The sequence below is a fragment of the Sander vitreus genome, chromosome 15 (assembly GCF_031162955.1).
Source record: "Sander vitreus isolate 19-12246 chromosome 15, sanVit1, whole genome shotgun sequence".
NCBI classification, from domain to species: Eukaryota; Metazoa; Chordata; class Actinopteri; order Perciformes; family Percidae; genus Sander; species Sander vitreus.
The window spans coordinates 25,475,882-25,498,312 of record NC_135869.1 but is presented as its reverse complement, the minus strand read 5'-3'; the positions used below and the strand labels follow the sequence as shown (position 1 = coordinate 25,498,312).

General features: G+C 41.2%; 1 protein-coding gene across 3 annotated transcripts; it reads right to left on the bottom strand.

Annotated features, from left to right (window-relative positions):
- Positions 1–86: 86 nt before the first annotated feature.
- Positions 87–21,003, bottom strand: LOC144530825 (caspase recruitment domain-containing protein 10). Of its 3 annotated transcripts, none has more exons than XM_078270589.1 (24): positions 20,747–21,001; positions 15,091–15,333; positions 13,327–13,464; positions 12,255–12,441; positions 10,866–11,004; positions 9,609–9,710; positions 9,242–9,361; positions 8,623–8,748; positions 7,628–7,807; positions 7,443–7,547; positions 7,034–7,070; positions 6,879–6,916; positions 6,690–6,784; positions 6,513–6,562; positions 6,123–6,243; positions 4,966–5,143; positions 4,578–4,701; positions 4,198–4,438; positions 3,962–4,028; positions 3,729–3,831; positions 3,425–3,583; positions 2,703–2,815; positions 2,442–2,557; positions 87–1,360 (listed from the first exon to the last, which is right to left on the bottom strand). In XM_078270589.1, exons 1-24 carry the CDS (start codon positions 20,751–20,753, stop codon positions 1,153–1,155), a joined length of 2,997 nt encoding a protein of 998 aa, XP_078126715.1. In that variant the 5' UTR covers positions 20,754–21,001; the 3' UTR covers positions 87–1,152. The 3 variants fall into 3 exon arrangements, with proteins under 3 accessions (XP_078126715.1, XP_078126714.1, XP_078126716.1); XM_078270588.1 differs by having other exon boundaries at positions 9,495–9,710; positions 20,747–20,999; XM_078270590.1 differs by having other exon boundaries at positions 1,236–1,356; positions 9,495–9,710; positions 20,747–21,003.
- Between the last annotated feature and the right edge of the window lie 1,428 nt (positions 21,004–22,431).

Genomic DNA, 22,431 nt, shown 5'->3' with positions numbered 1-22,431 from the left:
CTGTGACAAGGAATCATGTTAACACTCACATAGAGAACATATACAGTAGTTCTTATAGTGGGAATTAATAAAAAAATATAGTCTAGTCTAGTTGAGTGGGTTTATTTTTGTTTACAATACTTTGTCTATATTTGTGTTTGAGATTGTTAGAAGTTTCCTCATTGAATCTATCACTGCTACACTGCATACAAAAAATTACATCATGTCTGTTGTATATTTGCGCACACAAGTGAAGTTTAAATCTCACTCCATGAGATTCTTTTTTGTTTACATTTATTCTTGAAACTGGTTACAAAAGAGAAAGAGAAAGTTCTTCGGCAGTACAAAACAAGACCATTTGGTCACAGTGAACTACAGCTTCTGTTGACACAGTGTAATATAAATAAAATGCAGCACTTGCTGACTTTTAGTCATACACAGCCCACATAAAAATATCCCAAAATTTAGTTTTTCTCCTTAAGTATATTCATATTATGACAGTTATATCAGTTTGATATTTTTAAGTATGCTCTGTATAACTGGTTTACATCTTAAAGAGTATGTCAGGCCATAAGGACACAGTCTTTACTGCAACTACAAAATGTGGATAAGCAGATTTGCACCCTTCACATCATCCCTGCTTACAACATACTACAATCCCTACAATACCTGTATAGGTCCTTTATTGTGTCCTCACAGCTTACATTTTGGCTAACAACAAAACTGAAGGGCCAGTGACCCAAATGTATTAAATACTTAAAATACTTTTAAAGTACAGTTATGTAATAAAACTAAGAGGTCTGAATGGAGAAAAGGTAACATGGCATAATTCCTGTTGATAAAAACAGTTAACCCAAGTATCTGTAATGTCTTGTGTGGGTCAAATCCGTTTTAGTTTTAAAATGTTTTCACTATTCTCCCATTGTAGCCAGTCCAGCTTGGCTATATAGATGAGAACTATGAAATTCCTGTTTATACGTAATAGACATGGTTTTTACACGTTTATACATGGCCTCCTTTGAGATTACAAGTAAATATAAAAATTGATCTTGGTTGCAAATAGAAACCTGGCTGTGGTTTGGTGCCTGCTGGCAGCTGCCAGATTCTTTGTTCAAAGACAGGAAAATGTATTTGCGTTGTGAATATAAGACATAAACGTTCTGTATTTCTCTTCTACTGCAGCCTATCCAGTTCGATCCATGCTACTGCCCTCTGTTGGCTGTGGATGGCATTGCGTATGGCTGCAAGCAGCTCATCAGTGCTGCTCCAGGCGCTGGGCTCCAGGGTGTAGTAGAGCAGGGGCAGTGTCTCCAGCTGCAGCTCCTCGGCCTGGCACACCTCCTCCATTACGCTGTCCTCTCCACACCGGGGAAAAAGCTTCCTATTTTGAAGTGTTGATGATGATATATAGAGAATCATTTTATTTCGGTTAACATACATAAAAGAAACAATTATTTCCCACAATTTGCCACCGTAGCTAACCGAAAAAGGAATAGGCTGAAGCCAAGGCTTATTTTTGCCTATCCTGTAATCCCCATAGAATCACCCAGAAAAAGTAAACTAAATAGTACAGAGTACAATCCTAGTAATTTTACACTTTAATCAAATTACTTCATAACCCTTAATTATTTTAAGATTATAAAGCTTTTTTGAAACTCAACAGAGACGTACACATTTTCAAGTCATAATTGTTTTTAACTCATGTTTTATTTTAAGATTGTTTTTTGGTCTTTTCCGCCTTTAATTGACAGGACAGCTAGGTGAGAAAGGGGGGGGGGAGAGACATGCAGGAAATTGTCACAGGTCGGACTCGAACCCTGGACCTCTGCATTCAAGGCATAAACCTCTCAGTATATGTGCGCCTGGTTTATCTGTGTTTTAAGCCCCCAACGTCTCCTTCCAGGCAGGTGCCTGGTGCCTTGAAGTCAACGGTCGCAGTGCTGCCTGCAAGGAGATGTTGGGGGCTTAAAACACCGTCGAGCATGCGCCTGCTCTACCCACTGAACCAACCCGGCCACAAGTTCGTTCCATAATTTAACCCCCCAAAACTGAAACACATCTAAATTTGACATTAGTCCTCACTTTACCAGTTTCAAAGATAGAGAACCGTCTTAAATTATAATTACCTTCTCTTAATAAAAAAAGACAGACAGGAAGGCCATTGTTCACTCAAAACAGTAGTTCCAAAGTTTTTAAATATTTAAATATACAATTGTGTTGGAGGGTCATATGCAGCAAGAGGAAATAACTTTGTGTTCTTTCAAAAAAAGATTATTTTTTTGTATCTATAAGGTAAGAAAATACTACACTATCTACACATGGAGTAAAACGCTTATTGACCCCACAACGTGAATGGACGGACGTGTATGTGAACCTGGACGAGCCTGAATGAAGTACCATCATGCTGCCATGATCTGATGTGTAGTTACTGTAGCACGGAATATACTGCACTGCACACTTACCTTAGCGTCTTGTGCTTTTTGTTCTTAGGGCCGATATGGATGACGATAGGGTAAATCCCCTGTCTCAATAAGCCCTCAACACTGGGCAGCCCCAGCTCCAGCAGACAGTGCTTGTCCTGGGACAGAGAGGGAGATTTGGATAATGTGAACATCTTCTCTTTCCATAAAAAGGGTGATACAGGTAATAGCTATGACTGGTTATTGATTTCACCTACAAACACCCTTCTTGATTTCATGATATAGTTTTTTTGTTTTCATTACCTGGCTGATGACATCCTGTATTGACTGCAGCCGTATTCCCAGAGCCTGCTCTGGGCTGTGGGAGTCCAACAGGAACACTCTCTCGTCACATCTCTCTGAAGCCTGGATAGGCTCTGCAAACAGAGGAAAGAGGAGACAGTGGTGCATCATGTGTGAAGAATCATCAACCTTTTTGTTTGCTGAGTAAATCAGTGTTTGGGGAGTCATGTGTGTGCGCTGACTCCACCTTGGTTAAATTAAAAAACAAACAAAAAAAACAGTTGCACTTTTATTTGGTTCTTTGTAGGTTGTCTCATTGGAACTACAGCTTGTGCGGCTGTAGTTCCAATGAGACAACCTTTAGGGGGACTGAAGAGGGAAAAGTTACATAGTATGCCTTTAAAGCCTACTATGACACTAAACACTAAAACATGGCAGACTCAAAAATACCAGATCTGAAATAGTGAGTCTTCACCGAGTGAATCCACAGAACTTCCTACTACATTAGTGTTAGAGACAATGGGCTAGGACTGAGTTTCCTTGGCGATTTAGCAATACTGACTCAAGTGACTCAAGTAACTCGCACAACCCAAATCAGTTTAGTGAGTGACTCATAATAACCCGAATCCTTAATAGGAATCAAGTTTGCCAGGCCTAGTTGAAAGCACATAATTGGAAGTCGCTTTGGATAAAAGCGTCAGCTACATGACATGTAATGTAAAAATGTAATGCTGTGCACATACCTGGAAGGCAGGTGTTGAACTTCAAACCAGAATCTGCAGGTTGCAGCAGCCTCTCTATGAGACCACGGGACAGAAGAGAGGGGGAGAAGATGACCGGCCGCTTAGTCTGAACCTGCACCGGATGCACTAAACTGTACGGGATCAAGTGCTCCTCGTGACCTGAAGGGACAGGTACACACAGAGGTAACATTAATGCAAAGTGAAACACATACACAGTTTGTCTAAGAAAACTTATACTGAAACAAATAAGATTTATTGCACAGATTTGGTGTTGCATTGTGGGAACACTATGGCTGGTGCTTACGTTTGTTGAGTGTGTAAAGGACCTGCTGTGTGGAACCAATCCCACGGCCACTGGGGTCCACTGCCTTGACCAATCGTACACGTCCAGATGGTTTCTTCAAGAACTACATGTAGGAAAATTGAGAAAAATAAAAACCTAATAACTGTGTGTTACCAATTCTGTAATAGTTTGGTTAAGCACAGTGACTGAAAGTGAGCCTGCCGTTCATATCAATTCAAAATAGGCAGACTTACCCTCCTCTTGAAGTCCTTTTGCCCCAGGGACATTTTTCGTAGTCTTACAAGTAACAACTGTTGTGCCCTGAGATGGAAAATATTTGTTATTTACACTCCTTATTGTGCATAATTAAGATATTACTTTGAAATTACTATATACTATAATATTGTAATGTCAGAGCCACTGTTAAAAAACCTCAATGGCCAGAATTAGAATGCGGTCTAAAAATAATATCAAGGTCTATGTGGCGTACCTGTTGTAGTTGGGCATGGTTCCTGCCTGCAGGGGCTTGGCTGTGTGCGGGTCCACCAGGGAACAGTGCCAATTGTATTTTTTATTGTATCTTGTGTCTGTGACATGTATAATGTCATCACAGGACACACCCAGAGACGGCGGGTCACCGCAAGGCTCCATGTTGAGATTGACACGCACATAGAAGGAGTCAGCACCCATAAAAGTAGGCGACGAGAGCTGGGAGCACAGCTTGGCGTATCCTAAGCACAGGGGAGGGAAGAAGGGACATCTTAAGTCTCACCTCTCTGGGACACGAAGGAACATGACAGAAAGGGTTTCAAGAATACGGTATTACTGTTTTGTGTTCATTTTTCAAATCTCTGACAAAAACGGACTCACCCTCTGGGTTGCTCTGGTGTTTGAGTGTTGAAGGCTCGGACCACCACTGCAGAGAAAAGTGGGCTACCTCAGCAGTGCACTGGCCCAGCATCACACTGCCCCCACCAAACAGAACCCGCTCCAGCTGGGCAACACGGAGAGAAAACTGCATGTTATCTTCCAGCCTTCCGTTCTAATGTTCATCTTTTTTTCCTATTTCTTATGTTTCATTTACAGTTTTTTGCAATCAAGGAGCTTGCAAAATATTCACACACCTGCAGGCAGAACTGTAATGTGCACTTCACATAAATCACATAAATAAGCATTAGCTGAAGCACACATTCTCTTTATGAAGCATGTACATACACACAATGCTCACACATGATATATTCACTATACAGACACACACCTCCAGCAGCTCACTGCCCTCCTTCAGTCCACATAGTTGAGCTGGGGAACCAGCTCTCACATGGCTGACGAAGATCCCTGTTAGGTTCCCTCCGACTAGCGTGACATCGTCAGCTAGACTGGTTCTCCCGTGCTTTGGTGAGATGGGGGGGCTTGAGGACGGGGAGCGGGAGGGAATCCTGGGAGATGGCAAAGATGGGCAGCATTGGCTAAGCATGATGTGACATGTACTGTACAAAAAAAAAAAGATCAGTAGAAACTCCACAAGTCTATTCACTTTATTTAATCAAAACGTTAAATCGTATGCTTGTTCTGTGCTCTTAGAATTTATTTCAATATACATTCACATCACGTTGTACGTAATGTGAATATTTGCACTTATAGTATTAAACCTTTTCAAAATGGTACACCCATACCGTGTTATTAAATACAGGCGGGCGCCATCTTGGGAAAACAGTCACGACCAGTCGATCGACGAACGGCACAAACGTAATTCCTATCGACCCATTGGGAAACCACGGACCATGGGAGATTTCAAGTGACAGTTCAGCTCACGTTGCACGGCGTTCATCATTCGACCTGTCGTGACTGTTTTCCCAAGATGGCGCCCGCCTGTATACGTGAACGGTACTGTCTTTATAATCTATCTTTTTAATAAACTGTTTGTACACTTACAAAGTTCTCAATGCTTCTGTTGACATGTAGAGACCCTCATTATGCTACTGTTGAAGTGTGGTGCTATTTTGAGCCTTGTTAGTGGTATAGAAATAGCAATTTATTTTTACTTTACCCTCTGCCCCGACGGCTAGCGTTATAAGCTAATTAGCGGTTTGCGATAAAACTGGTCACATTCGATTAGCATGAAAATAAATCCCAGAGAACGGTCGACTCGGTACACGTGTTATTAATACCTAGGTTCATTTTACGCCGGATTTGTCCTTTAAGTGCCAAATTATCTCTTTACACATTGCTCTAGAAAAGATGTGGGCATCACTATACAGAAAGCTGAGTTTGTTCTGGACATTTTGATGTGAAACACATGGGAATCCGTTATATGCAAATACCTTAAAAAGGTAAATTTAAGAAGATATGTGAAAATGCCCTCAGACCTCAGAGGGTTAACATTGACAGGCGTCAAAACCGTGATGCTGTGCCTACCTGGGAGCACTAGGGTTGGGTTGGTGTGGAGAGACTGCAGGCAGGTTGACCAGGTCAGGGGGGAAGAGATGAGAGTGTAGTGAGTTACAGGAATCCCACAAAGAAGGTTCACTCTGCTCACCTGAAAACACCAGAGAGCCTCATTACTTATGTTCACAATGTAAGTGCAAAGGAAGCAAAACCAGAACTGGAGCAAACGCCTTCTTTGGTTTGTTTTATTGTACGTTGATACCAAATGACAATCATTTAGAAGTTAATTTAGGGTTTCTTTCTACATCTAATAGAAGCTAAAATAGAAGTTAATTATCCAGAGTTGGGCTGGTCCTGGTTCTGTTTGCGAAAGAAGACTGTGACGGTTGTTCATGCAACACATGACAGAATCAAATATACCTGTAATGTTATCGTTCTCATCACTGCCCCACGATGATTCCAAGTCAAACCTTTTTTAGAGCAGAAAAAAGGGATGTTAAAAAAAAATGATAGAGGTAATAATATGTAGTTACATGTGAAGATATTAGGTAGAGCAGGCTGAAAATATGTAATGTTTTGTGGGGCTGATTAACTCACTCTGTGTTGAATCGTCGGTTGATGGAGTTCATACACGGAGGAAAGGGGAATGTGGAGAGCCGATTTATTTCTTTTTCATTGTCTTCTGTCTGAGTCTAGCAAGGTAAGTAAAAAAAAACAAAAAAAACACTGATTCCGACTCTTTCATTTTCTTTCTCTTTCATTATGGAGCAGAGCCGTGATACTCACTGACAAACGGAGATTCTCCTCGGAGTTGGAACAAGAATCTGTGAAGAAGCAGAAAGAATATTTGCATGAATATGAGTATATCTACAGTTTATGAGGTAAACAAAGTACTTTTTTTTTACGGTGCAAAAGTTGAGAATCATCTTTGTACAACTTACCCTCCGAGATTTCATTGGCTTGGCCACTCGAGGGCGTCTGTGGCACAGAGAAGATGAGTAAATATAGTATGACCTCCCAGTTAGTGAGAGGTATTTTGCAGGTACTGACACGCTTATAGATTTCCATAAGAATTTACTACAATGTCTCATACTTAAGACAATAACAAGCTCATAGTCTAGCTGAAGAAATGTACTTTGCAGTCCAAAAGCTGCATTCCTCCCATACCGTAAGAACAACATTAGAAAACATGTTGTGGCAGTGTCCACAACAGTTGTGTCCCATAGAAATGATCCCTATAAACTACATAAACAGCACCAGATTCTTAGTCATTCTGATTTAAACTAGGCTGATGGAGTTCTGCTGTTATTGTGAATGTGAGTAAAATTAGTTATGGTAGCCAGCCCTGACCTTTCGTAGCAGCAGGCGGGGGCCACCGGCCTGGGGTCTCAGGTCCAGGCCGAGGGAACAGCAAGGGCCGTAGCACTGGTCCTCACTGCACAGGGACAGGTGGGACTGTGGGGACACGGGGGACATACTGTATAAAATGATCTGTGGTTGCTGTGGGAAGACTGTTGCGCCTGCGTTTAACTTACACAGTTCAGACAGAGGCTGCTCTGTTCTATTAGCTCACGGCCCCTCTCCCTCTCTTTCTCCAGCTCCCTCTGCTGCTGCTCCACGTTGGCCTGCAGCTCTGCAATGCGTTTACGCAGACGGTTCTTATCCAGCAGACAGTCGGTGTACTCCAACTGCAGGCTGTCTCGACTATGCAGAGCCTGGGGGGGAAAAAAAGATGAAAAAAGAAAGACAAAAGAAGTTTGCATGGTGTAAAAAAACTGTTCACCCTAGTCAGGGATGCTATTAAACTGCAACACCACTAACTACATATGGGCCTTGATGCACTCTGTATGTTTAGTTTAGTTCATTATAGGATCCCCATTAGCTGTGCCCTTAAGACCTTCCTCCACAGCGCTGCAGAGGAAGGTCTGGCTAGTCCACACGGCATTCCGGGATGGGAGAAAAACGTGCTGTGGTTTATTGGCATTTCTTTAAACCAATCACAATGTTCTTGGGTGCCGCTAAGTGCCGGACAGAGCTGCGGTGCCGCTGCAAAATAGCCTCGGGAAGGAACTTGTTTTGGTGAAACGTGTTTGTTCAAAGGTTGTTTTAGTCGTGCAACAGAAAACTCAGATTGGACAGATAGTCTAGCTAGCTGTCTGGATTTACCCTGCAGAGATCTGAGGAGCAGTTAACCATAGTCCTCAGAAATCCACTGGAGGTTAGAATTCCAACACAAAGAAAGAGGAAGATATCGGAAATCCGGCCGAAAAGAGTGACATCCGGCAGGAATTTCCGGTGGTAACGGAGCAATCCCGGAAGTGGAACATTGTGGATATGGACTACAGTCCACATAACTCAACACATTTAAAATTTACATTAAACATTACAGTCTACAGAAAAAGAAAAAAATCCCAATTGCATGGCATTCTACAAAAATGATGCTCCAAGATGTTTTTATTTTATTTTATTGATCTCAGTGTTAATTTAGTATATTGGTTAGAGACTCTGTTGGGCCTTCATTCACACTGACCTGGTCTCTCTCCTTTTCCAGCTCCATGATCTGGTTGAAGTAGGACAAACTCCTCTTCTGTTCTGTCTCCCAGTCCAGCTGGAGAGTCCTCACCTTCAGCTGTAGCTGCTCGCACTGCGACTCCAGCTGCAAACACAGTTAACCATTACGACCTCTATTCAAAGGCAGTGAAGAAACAAAACACGGGCTTTGGCAGTAAACCTTTCAACAACTGCATCCAGTAAAAAAAATCATAATCTTAAAGATCATCTGTGAGTCTGTTGACTAGGGCTGCAACTAACTGATTATTTTCATAGTCGATTAATCTGTCAATTATTTTCTTGATTAATCGATTAGTTGTTTGTTCTATAAAATGTCAGAAAATGGTGAAAAATGTGGATCAGTGTTTCCCAAAGCCCAAGATGACGTCCTCAAATGTCTTGTTTTTGTCCAAAACTCAAAGATATTCAGTTTACTGTCTCAGAGGAGTGAAGAAACTAGGAAATATTCACATTTAAGAAGCTGGAAGCTGAGAACATTTTACTTTCTTCATAAAAAAATGACTTAAACCGAGCAAAATAGTTGCCGATTAATTTGATAGTTGACAACTAATGGATGTCCTTGCAGCTCTACTGTTCACCTTCTCCCAGTGCTCCTCAGTGCTATGTAGCTCCCCCTGTAGTCGGGTAATGATGTCACACAGCTCCTGCCTCTGGTCTGCAGCCTCCCTGCGGTCCTGCTGCAGGATGTCCATCAGAGCCTAAAACAACAGGAACACTCCATCTTTAGAGACAACACTATGAGGAAAAAGCAGTGTGGTTGATTTGGACACAAACAAAGACAGCTATAAAGGCCCTTTTTAGATGATAAACATTGTAGATTTGACAACATACTATGACTCCAGTGGTAGGACCTGAGTCCTTCATCTGAGTCCCTGTGTTCTCCGCTTTCTGAACTTCAGTACGGCGCTGCGGCTTTTCTGGTAAAGGAGGTGAAGGACCATTTACCCCATTAGAGAGCAAACTGTTTCTGTTTGCCGGCATCTTATTTCCTGGAGTATCAATTGTATGTTTTTCTGCCTTTGTCAGCCTGGACTTCAGCTCCTCTACCTGTATGGAGAATAAGCAAAGCAGCCATAAAGACAAACTCTGACATTTTTTTAAATATAGGCTTGAAATTTTCCACAACACGCATTTGATATGCTGTTGTCAAACATGTGCAATGATATGGCCAAAGGGCTGTTTATCTACAATAATGGTAGGAGTGTAATTCTGTAATATGTAAACTTTTGTTCTAGGAATCAAGGAGTTGGGAGTAAAAAAAGGAAAAGTAAACAAACCTGTTTATTATACTACATTCCAATTTTAGCAGGCACACTGCACATACTGTCTCAGAGTGAGCACAACAAAGTGGTTCATACCTAAGTGGTATGGTCAAAATGTTGTGACAACGCACGGACTAAATCAAGGACGGCTGATAACATCTTCACACATGACTTCAGTTGCTATGTTGCAGCTGCGTGCTATCTTAAGCAGTTTCACTTGGACTGCCTTAGATGCTGTTATTTGCTGCCTTATCATGCCATCAAACAAAACATAAATTTTTCCTTATCCTAAGTTTACCAAACACTTAAAATATCTCTCCCTGTCCCAACATGATTTTGCAGCAAACGGTATCTTTGGTGAACAGACCATCGTGTTAAATAGAAAGGTAATCTTGGCCCACATGGAGCCCCTAATACTGCACCTTAAAGTTTAGACAGCAACAGGGGGAAACAATTTGGGAGACTTGTGACGAGAAGATCACTATTATTGGCAATGTCACCGTTTCTGCGGAGTATATACCGTAGCTATTTTTAGAGTCAGGATCCGCTGAGGAATGTGGTGGGAGGTAGGGAATGACTCAGTTTAATACAACTTAATTTTATACAGTAGGCTACATGTAGTAGCCTACTGTACTAGTAGTAGTGTACAGTAGCCTACTGTACTACTCTCTCTCTTTAAGCAAAGGGGTCCTTGGCCTAAAAAGGCTGAAGAGCTCTGTGTTCGACAATAGATATCAATATCTGTGAGTTTCATGACATTGTGAATTTCCCCGTTGTGGGATTAATAAAGGATTTTGAATCTTAAATCTTGAAATTTGAAAACCTGGAGGTGGTGAAAAAACATCTACACTCTGTCTTAAACCCTTCGAAGATTAATTAAGACCAAATTAAGAAACTGTACAGTTTCTGTTTTAACTTATGTTGCTCCTGAACGACTGACCTGCCTCAGTAGTTCTCTCTCACGGCTGGAGGCCATGCCTTGCTCCTCCAGGGCTCTGGAGTACTTCACAGCCTGCTCCAGGTGCCTGTCCTTCAGCTTGCCCAGCTCTCGACTGGCCGACTCCCAGTCATGACGCAACCTTCAGATCACAAATCATCCAGAGCACACATTCGCTTACTTTTTGTCATTGATTCATTGTTTTGTGCCACACAAGGTAAACCCTGTGCTTTCTGCGACATTAAAGTTACATTCACACAGCAGGTATATACCATCTTGAATGGAATCCCAGTCTCTAAATTGCAGGAGATCTTTGTCCAATAATAAGCCCTCTATGAAAACCCAAAGTTACTAACTGTATGCTTACATCCCTCATCCCTTTAGTATCAGTTTGTTTGAAACAATCATAGATCAGCTGAGACACTGAGAGATTTTTTGTGTTAGTTGAAAGTGGAGCCCGACCGATAAATCGACAGGCCGATATTATCGGCCGATATTAGGCATTTTCCAAATTATTGCTGTTGGCATTTATAATAGCCGATAAATGAATATTTAAAAAATAAAATAAAAACGGACGAAACACCCTTCAACCATGTTCTGAGCGTTGGCGTTGCGTAACACTCTTTGATTTTGTTTTTGTTGTTATTGTGTTTTTGTTCAAAGGACTTTAAGTTTCGTATCTTAAGTTTGTATTTTTATACATTTTATTTATTAGAACTTTAATATATTTTGATGTTCCTCTGTTCTGTTGTGGCAATAAAACAAACAAGTTTATTTTTAAACTGCATTATCATATTATTTTAGTGAGGATTCATAAATAACTACAAATAACTAATGTTAGGGAAATCTGTTTATGTTTTGTCACGCGTTTCTGGATTTAAAAAAATATATATATCGGCCAACATATCGGAATATCGGATTTTTAAATCACCAAATATTTGTATCGATATCGGCCTTAAAAATCCTTTATCGGTCGGGCTCTAGTTGAAAGAAAATATCAGTAGAAAACTGCACTTTATAACGTAACTGTCATCCCTTTTTTAGTGGTTCCTTTTATATCCAATTCAATGTTCAATTTGTTCACTAAAAGAATGTTAGAAATGATTTCCTTTTATTTGTTTGAAATACACAAAGCAATTTGTTGTATTTAAGCAAAATACTGAAAGCAGCAAAAATGCAGAACGTAGTTGATTGTTGAGTTAATGTTGTACTCTTACTACCCCTTTGACGCCATCAACAATAGAAATGACCTGGCTCAACTGTCAGAAAAAAAGTTTCTTCCATGACCATATCGTACAATTTCATAATATCATTCTCTGGGACAAGATTTTATTTTTACCTCCTGATGACAGCAGGTTGCAAACTAAGAGAAACAAACTAAGCGAGACAGACCTCTCTAGCTGCAGTTTGTCCTGACGTAACTCCTGAGCTTTACGTTCGGCGCGGTTGCGCTCCTCCTCCGCCATGCGGCAGCGCTGAGACAGGCGTCGCTCGCACAAGCGGGTGTTTCGAAGCTGCTCTCTCAGTTTACGCACCTCCAGCAGCAGAAACTGGGTCAATCCCTCCGGACCTTCCTCATCTGGGGAGTGAAGACAGGTGGAGGTTATAAATCATGGGGACTCCTGGTTAATGTATGGAAAAAGTAAACTCTCACGCAGAAAGTCAGAGAGGCTTGTTTTAATGTCTGTGTATGAATATGTGTCTACTGTCTGACTATGTGACAGATATGCACTCGTAAATATCTGGATACACTGAAACTTTGTGTATACTTTGTGAAAGCAGAGGAGCTGCAGAAATCAAAATCTAGACTCTAGACCATTAGTGCCAAATGTCTGAATACCTTTCCTTATATTCTGCTTGTTCAACATACCTTCAATCCTTTAGATAGCCTCTTAAGCATAATACAAATAACCAAGAGCTCTGAGAGAGAACACGTATCTACTGGATAACGTTGAACACTGGGTTTATGGCTTTAAAAGTGAGTTGTTAACCATGTTTTATGTGCTTTTATCTCCGGTTTGTTTGCTAGCCACCATTTAAACCTTAGTGTGCTCTTTTCTAAGTTTGAATCTCTTAGCTCTAAGTGTGTTTACTATGTGCCAGTAAAGACAACCTCTCATGTAGATGTTCAGCCAACACAAGAGAGGCCAAGTCATTTCTTTAAGGTCAGATTTAAGTCTCAAGACTCAAGTCTAAAAACTCCTAAACCAATCACACAGTTGTATGACATGTATTCACTGAAATACTTCTGTAGTCATGACAGAGAAACATGTTGCAAACATCTGCATCTGTCTATTTCTGATTAAATAGTGCCTAAGGTTTAATAGGCCTTATTCACAGGACAATTTCACATGCCATTCACATATTTTTTGGTAGATTTCTTCCTAGAGTCAAACTCAACTCTGTGATGTGTGGGGAGTCCACACATCTACCATCCTCAACATGCAGAGAAACCCCTGCTTACCCAATATGAGGGAGCAGCGCTGTGTGGCCTGTTCTCCAGTCAGCTGTGTGTACTGGTCTGGGTGGTAAAACTCCAGTGATTCCATGAAGGCTTGAAGCCCTCGCGGACCCTGACCACGCAGAATGTCCAACAAACGACCTGTTCAACAAATATAAACAAATAATCAAATCTGAAAAACTGTAACAATGTGGAATTAGTTAGAAATTAGTTGGGTTCTGTAAACTATTAAAGTTAAAACCGTCTAACCACAAAGACGCTTCCTCTTTGATGTGATTGTCATTAACACTGTAGTTACATAAGTATTTTAAAACATGACCATGATGAATGGATGGATCTAATGTGAGATAACGCACTGGCAAAGAAACAGCAGTGATATGAACTGGGTGCTCAGGTGTTCGTCTTCACCCTGTCTTTACTTGCAACATCTCCCCTTTATCTTTATCTTCTTTCACTCCTTATTCTGTCTGTCGTCCACTCCCCTTTACTTAGCCTTGTCTTTCATCTTACTCTCTCCTTAGTTTCTCACGGCAACATTTATCTTTACCCAACTGTTACTCTCTGACAACCTGCTGCACAATCACTCACATAATGTTTCTTCTTTGGGAGTATACAAATGAACAAAATGTAATGTCCGCAACACTGCTTTAAACTCCCATATTTAATATAAATGCAGCGTTTCGATCCTACTGGAGTTTTACAAATGAACCATACTGCATGTACTGTTCTGCTACCCATTTTCAAAGCTTCTCAAACAATTAGTAGATTATTTTGTTGTCTCTTAAGCAGCCATTTGTATCGGCTTATATTAGTAAAGACATTGCGTTTTTTCGCCCAGTCTATCTTCCAATGTTTCCTATCAATTGTCTCATTAAGGAAAAAATGCCAGACAACAAATAATGCAAGAAATTGTCATTATTCTTTGTCACGACGACGCCCATGTTTGTGTGTTGTTTGTCTTCTCAATTAGATTTTCTAATAAGGAAGCATGTGTTTCTATGTTTCCATTTTAGTAAATTGGCACCATTAAAAGTATGCAGATAAGACTCTGATGGTTTTATTCTTCAGATCCTATATATATATATATATTCGTTATTTTTTTTTTGGACATTTCTGCCTTTATTGTATAGGAAAGCTGAGAAATGAAAGGGGAGAAGACATGCAGGAAAACCATCACAGGTCATATTTGAACTTTGGACCTTCTGCGTTGAGGAATAAACCTCTGTATGTGTGCTCCCGCTCTACCAACTGAGCTAACCTCCCACTCTTCAGAAGTTATATTGAATCCATTTTAATTTTTTCTTTGTTTTCATTTATGGGAACCTTACAATACGAAACAAAAGTTTTTCTTCTTTGCAGAAGGCACGGTCAATCACTCTTCCCTCTGGGTGGAGATACAGCCTCTCTTGTTCGTGTGCAATTAAAGCTGTTAACTTGCACAACTCTTGAATGCACAGTTTTTTATTAGTGGCACTTGGGGCTTCTCAGTCACACTTTTAAATATCACTTTTCCAGACAATCCCAAGGATTTTATTTGATATTGTTCACTTTTTAAGTGACAACATTTTTCTTAATCAATCTGTTGGTTGTACGCTGCTAAGATGTTTTATGCCTTGTTTATAGTGTTACTTGTTTCATTACTTTTTGTACCTCTTCCGACTGCAGATCAAATTCCCCCTAAAGGGACAATAAAGAACTATGGACTCTGAACTGAACAGAATTTGATGCAGATTTCATGTTTTCAAATGAAATTTCTCCTCTTCTCACCGGCCTTGCTGATGCGCAGTGGGTACTGTGTAGAGTTGAGCACCTCGTCTTCATCCTGTTCATCGATGACTTTACACTGCCGCAGATACGGTGTGAGTTTGGCCGGGTTAAGGATGCGTGTGAGCTTGTGCCGTACACCCTCCACTCGATCCCAAAGCTCTTCACAGCGCTCCTCTGACCAGGGGGGAGAAGATTGGACCTCCTCCTGAGCTATGTCCCCCTCCTCCGCCCAAACTGTGACACCTGCAAGGGACCGAACATTTACAAGCAGTTCAGGAACTTTGAAAAAGGATTGTGCACTGACAGAGACAAGAAGACAGACATTTTGTGCATTTAAAAAAAAAAGTGACTCCAGAATAGGGGTGGAGGGAAAAAATCCATACAGCATGGTATTGCGATATTTTCGGTAGCAATACGGTATCGATACACAGACGCCAAGTATCGCTCTATTATTACATGAGTTGTGGTTATGTGTTGGCCAGTTTGTCTGCTGGACAATCCCATTTTGCAGCAATAAAATTGAAGTGAGATGAACAGACAGAAAAATGTATCTTTTTAGATAAAACAGATGTTGACAAAGTTTCCTTTAGGGGACATCATTTGAAACTGGGAAAAATTTGAAGCTGGAAAAAAAGTAATACATTGCAATATATCGCAGAATATTGCAATATGTTTAAAATCGCAATAATATTGTATCATGACTGTAAGTATCGTGATGATATCGTATCATGAGGCCTCTAGTGATTCCCACCAGTGTTTCCTCTATGTTGATTTTGTCGTGGCGGCCGCCATGGCAAAATTTCTGCCGCCACGGTATCAGAAATAGGGCAGACGCACAATGTAGTCGCGGTTGTCTTTTAAATGATCCTGCTGACTAATGCCGCTCACATTGCAATTTAACAAGTAGAATTATTCAGAGGTTATTGGGCCCGTCCAGTTTAACTCCACATACTGTTGTGTTGATGTACGTTCGCTTTCTTCCGACTCAACTATTAAAGGACAATTCCGGCACAAAACGAACCTAGGGGTTAATAACGGATGTGTACCCACTCTGTCGTTCTCTGGAACATGATTTCATGCTAATTGATTGTGTTTGTAGCTTGAACGAAGCTAGCGCGGACCGCTTATTAGCTTACAGCGCTAGTATTCGGGGCACAGGGAAAGTAAAAATAAATCGCTATTTTGTACCACTAAAAAGGCTCAAAATATCACCAAACGTCAACGGTAGCATAGTGAGGGTCCCTAAATGTTAACCGAAGCATTGAGAACTTTGTAAGTGTACAGACAGTTTATTGAACGAAGAGCTGCGGGAGCTCCGTGAAAGGGCTACGAGAGAGAGAGCTATGCCGCAACACAGCCTCGAACTTCGGGAAACTGGTGGTGTACCTGCGGACATTGTGAAGCTATGGCCACCAAACAGGAGTGTCTGTGTTGAGTGGGACCTGTTGTGTCGCGACACCCAAGAGACGCAGTGTTAGGTACGGTCTGAAGATTTCCCCTCTCTGATAAACAGGGCTGTACTTTTCCATGTCCCGAAAATAAATTAGAGATGGCGACCCAGACCGGAGGGACCAGATAGACAATTACCCACTGAGTAAGTACACTAGACAAGTTATGTTTTACATCGGTGCGAATATTTCAGATATATTGAGCAAATTGCTTTTGATTTTAGTTTGCATTGCCAGCTGTAAGTCATGACTGGTTTCCCGAAGTACGAGGCTCTGTTGCGGCATAGCTCTCTCTCTTGTAGCCCTTTCACGGAGCTCCCGCAGCTCTTCGTTCAATAAACTGTCTGTACACTTACAAAGTTCTCAATGCTTCAGTTAACATGTAGGGACACTCACTATGCTACCATTGAAGTTCATTGATATTTTGAGCCTTTTTAGTGGTACAAAAAAAGCGATATATTTTGCTAGCGAATACTAGTGTTAATACAGCGGTCCGCGCTAGCTTCGTTCAAACTGTTGTTCAGACACACCTGCCCCCACTGCTAAATAAAATCCCAAAGGAAACACTGCCTACCCCTACTCCAGAAATGTTTTGCTACTTCAGACGGATGTCTCTTTCACGTCACACAGATTTACAGATATGTCTAATGTCCAGCTCTAGACTAAATATCGTTTCCCACAGAGGATTCCATTGTAATTAGACAGCGCTTATCTGCGTCTCTCAACCATCAAAGTGGGTCATTGCAGCATGTTGCAATATGGTTTTTTAAACAATCACAGTCTGTCTGCTTTTCAATGTAAAGCTAAGACATGAGAAGCAAACATGACATATTTTACTATTCATCTAATTGCAGTTTTAACTAAAATTTGTTACATGATGATCCTCTTTGTCCAACACTGACTGGCTATATAATAGAAGTCATTTTTAATGATTCATAATAATCTGCTGCATAATGAAAGAATGAGATGGAGCTCCTTACTGGAAATCTTCCACGAAATGCTGAGGGGGATTTACTCCTGACAGATGAGCATTTAACTTGAAGCCATTTACACCACGGAGAGCAGATATGGTGTTAAATCTCACATAAGGAGGACACTTTGAATAGATGAAAGCCAATAAGAGTTTGCATGAACGAGCAAGAGCTTATATTTTACAAACATGTGTGAGTTCATATAACAGCAGCAGTGGTTTCATTCCTGTGGAGCAAAGAGTCAGCTGTTATGAGGGTTGTAAACAATAGTGGGGAGGACAATTTGGGTCTCAGGGCGCAGGAATGAAAATACTGGCGTGACGCATATCGCACACCTAAAAACACAGCAGGAGACCGCAGACAAAGGCTTTCTCAGTCCCATTCACTTCACATTGTGGAGGACACAATGGGAGAAAGTGAATAACTCAATACAGGTTGTTAAAAACCAGAAAAATATATACTAACACTTCCTTATTTTTATTAAAAACAGACTGGCTAGTGACCGGTTTGTGGGTAGAGCAGGCGCACATAGACTGAGAGGGTTATACCTCGATACAGAGGTCCAGAGTTTGAATCTGACCTGTGGTGATTTCCTGCATGTCTCTCCCCTCTCTCCCCTTTCTCACCTAGCTGTCCTGTCAAATTAAAGGCTGAAAAGCCCAAAAAAATAATCTTTACAAAAAACAGATAGATACAAAATAGTTATGCTATTATAACTCTAGACTGCTGGGTAAGTTTCTTCCAACGACACAATGAGCTGCTCTCTCTTCTCTCTTTCACTTGTTTCCTTTTGTGTCCATCATAGTCCCAGAAATGCTTGTTACTAACCTAGCTCTGGGGAGTTTACTCCCCGGAGTCCTTATGTTTCGTCTCCACCCAGAATATCGCCTTGGAATAGGGTGGCACCAAGACCTGGGTCTTGGGTGCAGCTGTTGCTGTGGACCTACTACACCAAGCTACGCTCTGCGATTCCCTGCAGTGTCCGGCTGCATCCTGCTGCGTCCTGCCACGTCCACCCATGCTCTGCTGTGCCACACTACACCCCATAACGCCCTGCTGTGCCCTACTATGACATGAACTACTACGACTACCATTCTGGTCACTGTTCCACTATCTTTATTATGACTATTATTGCCACTGTTCATCACACCCCCAACCGGTTCCGTCAGACACCGCCTACCAAGAGCCTGGGTCTGTCCGAGGTTTCTTCCTAAAAGGGAGTTTTTCCTCGCCACTGTCGCAATAGCTACTGCTAATGCTTGCTCTTGAGGCAATCACTGTAATAGTTTGTAAATTACAGAGTGTGGTCTAGACCTACTCTATCTGTAAAGTGTCTCGAGATAACTCTTGTTGTGATTTGATACTTAAAATTGAATTGAAAAATTAAATCCAGTGATATATTTTCTGAACAAGGAACACTATAACAACACACGTCCCCCAAAGCTGTGTTGATTCTACAGGCAGAATCCCATGCCTCATTTCTGTTGGTTTAACAAATGTAGTTTACAATCACAGAGAGGCCCAGGCGACCAGCTTCTTCTCAGCTCACTGCAGTCTGAAAATCCTGTGTAAATGTTGCATTTACACAGGGTTTTTTTTGGGCTGCTGACCAAACAACAAAGAAACGTAAAGACATAAATCTGGGCTCTGAAAACCTGTGATGGTCTTTGTAGGTTCAATTATAGAAATAACCAATCATGAAATGACTCTATAAATAGCCTATATGGTGTTGTTTACCAGTGATGGGAGTGAGTCGCCTGCTGCTCTGCAGCTCATCAGACCTCTCTGAGCTAATGGGCAGGTTGAGGCAGGTCTGGATGCTCTGGAATCTCAGTCATTACCCATAAACACTTCTACTTAGACATTGTTCTCATGTGATTCCCACTCAACTCCTCCTCCTTACACACAAAGTAGTAAAACACTCACCCAAATTGAAATCCTGTATCTACCATCCTCTTTAGGAATTGACTGATACGACCCAGTTGAACATAAGGTTCAGTTACTGCAAACGGAAGGTCTGCTTACCATTCAGGGAAAATCATTTAAAAGCAAATAATGACACAAAACTATCTGCTGATAAGAACAGACTAATGATGGTTATACTTTATAATAATTCAATATCCTTTATTGATCCATAATGGTGAAATTACAATTCACACTCTATTTTTTTTAACAAATTACACACAAGCCTGTAATACACACACATGCTCAGGTCCTATACATGCACTAATGGAGAGATGTCAGAGTGAGTGGGCTGCAACTACTGAACAGGCACCCTGAGCGGTTGGGGGGGGTCAGAGCCTTGCTCAAGAGCACCTTGGCAGTGCCTAGGAGGTGAACTGGTATCTCTCCAGCTACCGGTCCACACTCTGTACTTCCGATCGTACGGGGACTTGAACCAGCGATCCTCCGGTTCCCAACCCAACGCCCTACTGACTGAGACTGCCACCCATCAGAAGGTTCCACGGGCCATTTCCATAACTGGCTTTTAAGAATGATAAACAAAATAACATCTTTTCTTCACACTTTTGGAAATACAATCATCTGCCATTTCTCACGGTGTCAGGTTTTCTCTCTCTAAAAGGCCAACTTTGCGTGGAAGTCGTGTGCTTTGATAAATATGGGATGCAATTTTGTATTTAACCTGAGTGAAAACCTACTGTAATAGTTTTGAGTTTAGATTACTGTGTTATCTGTTTTGAGACAAGACATCAACTGAGAATGGATGCAAAAAAACAGTAGGTAACTTGAATTTAGTTGCCTTAAAATATATTTAATATAGCCTATAATAATCACATGACTAATTACCATGAGTGTCACTGGGTGGCTTACATCTCAAGAAAAAGATCAATCCAGTTGATACATGCACAGTGGACATATAATAAAGACCTACACAGGATTTTACACAATGTGGTGGATTACTGCATGAAATGTGGGGGTAAAAAAATGCAGTTTTTATACTTGTGCTGCAGAGAGAGTAGTTTATTTCATTGTGTTGACACAAACCGGAACCCGGACAACCTACCGGTAGGCTACATGGCACAGCCTTGCTGCCATTTAACGCGTAGTTATACATATAATGAACAGCTGCAAGTCTGTCAATCGTTTCCCAGAAGAATCATACACAACTCCCATTAAAGATTCCTACCCATATAACATGCAATAATACCACACGAATGTGAACATAGCCTATAAACAATGGTAAACAGCGCACCATCTTTTTAAATGTTGGCTTACCGCTCATGTCGTGACACTCCTTGAATCGGTTTTGAAAAATGAGACCAAGGAAAGCGTCCTCTACGTCCCATTCAGATCCAGAGGTGCGTGAGGAGTGAAGAAACCAAACAGTCAGGTGTCCACCGGAGCGCACAGGTTCTCCTTTTACGCACACCTTGGCACGCTCAGATCCTCCACCCTCGGTCAACCCCAACCAGCCAATCGGCAGCCAAGCAAGAAGAAGGAGGGAAAAAAAGTCCCACTTTCAGTATCACCACATCACATCGCATTTCCTCCCTTAATGGAAAGCGGAACACATTTTATTGCTCATGAAAGGTTCTATCGAAAGTAGTGTGGCTTTGCCTATAGAAAGAGATCTTATGTAGTATAACGTCTGTATGGTAGTCTTTAAGCACTAGAGGGCGCTTTCAGCCAATGGTTGTCCACTCAAAGCTGCCCCCTGTGATATTGTTAACATTGCAAAATATTGTCAGGGTTTCTTAAATTGTGAGTTTTGCCATGAAGGCTTGTCACAGATATATCTCAAAGACTTAAAGATAATTTGACTCATTAACACAGTAAGTCACTCAGTAGTAGTCACAGGTGCTTCACTGCAGTCAGAAGCAGAGAATAGCTTCTCACCTAGTAAATCTACAGCTTTGTGTTGTAGGTTGTTGTGGGATACATCAAACCACAATGACACATGAGTTTATTTCCTCACTGTTTTGTTTTGTTTTTTTCATTGCTTGTAGACCTATGGTTGGTATGCCTCCAGCACTTCCGACAGAATGACCATAAAGAAGTATAGAATGAGTGAAACAGCTGACTCATACTGTTTGATTGAGAGTACTACTAGATAACGGTTAGTATTTAATAATGGGTTTAGCTTGTCTGAAACCAGGAAGTGACGTAGAGGTTAAAACAAGTAGAGGCAAGTGTTGCCAAAAAGCATTATATAAATTAGTGTGATAATTACAGGTCATACACAAAATCATAGCACAACAGCAGGTGAAAGACTTTAAAGGTCCTATAACATGCTGCTTTTTGGATGCTTTTATATAGACCTTAGTGGTCCCCTAATACTGTATCTGAAGTCTCTTTTATATAGACCTTAGTGGTCCCCTAATACTGTATCTGAAGTCTCTTTTATATAGACCTTAGTGGTCCCCTAATACTGTATCTGAAGTCTCTTTCCCGAAATTCAGCCTTGGTGCAGAATTACAGCCACTAGAGCCAGTCCCACAATGAGCTTAGGATGTGCCATTTCTGTGTCTGTAGCTTTAAATGCTATTGAGGAGGAGATGGGGGGGGCAAGGTGGAGGGTGGGGGTGTGGTCTTGACCAACTGCCACTTTGCTAATTTGCAAGCCATGATGTCTCTCTCTTTCTCATGGGTGGGCCAAATTCTCTGGGCGGGCAAAGCAGAGTAAGGGGAGGTAACCTTTCCCCTTATGACCTCATAAGGAGGAGATTCCAGATCGGCCCATCTGAGCTTTCATTTTCTCAAAGGCAGAGCAGGATACCCAGGGCTCGGTTTACACCTATCATATTAATGTTAAAAAACCTCATAAAGTGAAATTTTTCATGCCATGGGACCTATAAATGAGCATCACATGAGGAGAAAAAGTGACTTTGTCACACAATTCAAATTTTGTACATTTAAGAGGTATATAATATAAATGCTTGGCTCATAAAATATACATAAAT